Source organism: Lactuca sativa, chromosome 9 (genome assembly GCF_002870075.4).
Source record: "Lactuca sativa cultivar Salinas chromosome 9, Lsat_Salinas_v11, whole genome shotgun sequence".
NCBI classification, from domain to species: domain Eukaryota; kingdom Viridiplantae; phylum Streptophyta; class Magnoliopsida; order Asterales; family Asteraceae; genus Lactuca; species Lactuca sativa.
The window spans coordinates 44428880-44431555 of NC_056631.2; the positions used below are offsets into that span (position 1 = coordinate 44428880).

Consider the following 2676-nt stretch of genomic DNA (forward strand, 5'->3'; position numbering starts at 1 on the left):
ACAAGCTACCCGTAGGTACCCGCTACCAGCTACTTTTGCCGAAGACGTCCAAATTTTAATTTTTTGCTAAAAATGATAATTAAGAAAACTGGCTAGTTTAGTAATTTTCTCTAAACTATTTAACGGTAATTACTCTTTGTTATTATGTTGTTAATTTCATTGAACATTTGAATTTTATGGACTGGTCCATTGGCTTAACAATAAGTGCATCTCCACGCCATTATTATCATATGAAATATTATCCTCATAATTTTGCTATTGTATTGTATATACGGTTCAATTGTGGGTGACCTAATACATGCTTGTTCAATAACTTTAGTAATAGTTTTATTTATTTTTGATGACCTAATACATGTTTGTTCAATAACTTTAGTAATAGTTTTATTTTATTTTTGAGTTTAGTAAGAATTTGGTTTTAGATAATGAAGTATGGACTTCTAATAAAACCTTAGCTATTAGAATCCTAGACGTACAATTACATATTTCTTGTCAAAATTGCTCTTCCTTCACACACAAAAACACACTTTTTCTCACTTTTCCTATACTATATAAAGAACAGCCAAATCTCTAACTCACAATCCACACAAGCCGATTGCTTCAAGACCCATTTCTCTCTTCAATCACACAGTCGAACACAGCAATGTCAGGCGGAGCAAAGGTGTTGTTGGTGGCGGTGGTCATTGCCATGGTGGCGAGCGTATTCCATAAAACGGAGAGTGCAGTGACTTGTCAGTTGGTAGTGAGTAGCCTAACTCCATGCACCAGCTTCCTGATTAAAGGAGGTCATGTGCCTAAAGCATGCTGCAACGGGGTAAAGTCGCTGTATAAGGACGCAGATACAGTTACTGATCGCCAGACAGCCTGTCGATGCATGGAACAAGCAGCATTAATGCTCCCTGGGATTAATATCGATCATGCTACTGACTTACCTGGGAAATGCGACGTTTATATTCCTTATGAAATCAGCCCTCTGTTCAACTGCTCCACGTACTGCATCTCTTACCCACACTAACACTAATATATTGCATGGGTCGTATTATACTTTAGATTGTTTTGCATAGTGATGAATATATTTTGAATTTGTGTTGCAGTGTACAATAGAAGTATGACTATAGGCGAAGGAGGACGTATAACACTATAGCGTGATGAATAATAACTAACGGCGAAGTTCCATTAGTCTAAGCTAGCTAGAATCCACTAGCTATGTTGTTACTACTTACTAGTAGTGTTTTCTCCTTTAAAAACTTGCTTTCTCTATGAAAAAATATATATAAATATATATTCCATTGTGTTATATCGATTTCCGTTATTGTGTATTCTCGAGTTGCAGAAATCCGTCTTTATTTCTTATCATATCCAAAGTAGATGGAATCGATAGCCTAATCTTCCCTTTAAACATAAACATAAGTATATTAAATCGTTATATAAATATTGTGGATATCAATTTAATTTTCTGTTTGCTAGTTATGATTAGTGACTATTTTGAAATCAATGTTATTGGTAGTTACAATTAACATGGTTAGTTCAATAGTTATTGAAAAAATATATTTTAGAAAATATCAATAACAATATGATGAATATATTTCATGATATAAGACATTGTAGGTATAATTATAAGAAAATTAATATAATTATTGTATTTATGATTATTTTATTCTAATGTATACAATCCGACCCACAACTAGTATTTATACTCTTTCATTTTTTTCGGTTTCACGTAATTTGAGAATCACGTGGTTTTTGGTTCTAAATTCTTTGGTGTGTTGCTATAGCCTTGGTCAAACAGGCACAAGATGGTGCAAGTAATAAGAAGGCAGAAAAGAAAGACGTGGATCACAACAAAAAACCTAACTTTTAGCGGTGACAAAAATCGTCGCAATTGATTCCATTTGTCGTCGCTAAAGGTATTAGCGACGACATGTCGTCGCTAAATGGTCGCCGCAATTCATTCGTAGCTAATAGCCGGTTGTTGTCGCAAATACAGTCGTCTCTGATACATATCGTCGCTAATACACTAACGTCATCGCAAATAAGGTCGTCTCTATTAATATTCCGGCAACCGGCCAGAGCTTTTCCTACAAACCTCTTCGGAGGTATAAGTCGTCGCAATTGGCTGTAGTCGTCGCTAAATGCGTTGCTGCTAATGTTTTTTTTTTTAATTTTTTTTCGAGAAAAAACATATTTTTTATAATATTAGTTTATATATATATATATATATATATATATATATATATATATATATATATTATAAAATGCAGTTTTGATAAAAATATATAAATAAATACATACCACATTATATAAAAAACATCAAAAATACCATATTCCATAAAATATCTAATAAATCTCAAACAAACATCTAATATATTATCCATAAACTATCTAAAAAATTCAAAATAACATCCTCCATATTATAAAACAAGAAATATTATGTGTCTTCATCTTCCTCATCGTTATTTCCTCGTTGTTGACTTGGTTTTTAAACGAGCGAATAATGTCTCCAATGGTCGTCACAAATGTCGGGTTTTGAAGAAAAGCATTTACATCAACATCCTACAATTAAGTCACAAGCACATTAAGTCGTTAACGATTCAATAAACTATCAAACTATCAAAACACCAAATCAATTAAGTCTTTAACAATTTAACAAACTACCGAGCTACCAAAAATTAGTACACA

General features: G+C 32.7%; 1 protein-coding gene across 1 annotated transcript; it reads left to right on the forward strand.

Moving 5' to 3' along the window:
• Positions 1–511: 511 nt before the first annotated feature.
• On the forward strand, positions 512–1294 carry LOC111898281 (non-specific lipid-transfer protein 1). The gene is made up of 2 exons (XM_023894201.3): positions 512–987; positions 1092–1294. The coding sequence occupies exons 1-2, from the start codon at positions 641–643 to the stop codon at positions 1099–1101; spliced, it is 357 nt and encodes a 118-aa protein (XP_023749969.1). The 5' UTR covers positions 512–640; the 3' UTR covers positions 1102–1294.
• The last annotated feature ends 1382 nt before the right edge of the window (positions 1295–2676 follow it).

Bases quoted from the DNA above. Each gene is read 5' to 3' on its own strand.
- LOC111898281 (XM_023894201.3), top strand. From the start codon at position 641: ATGTCAGGCGGAGCAAAGGTGTTGTTGGTGGCGGTGGTCATTGCCATG.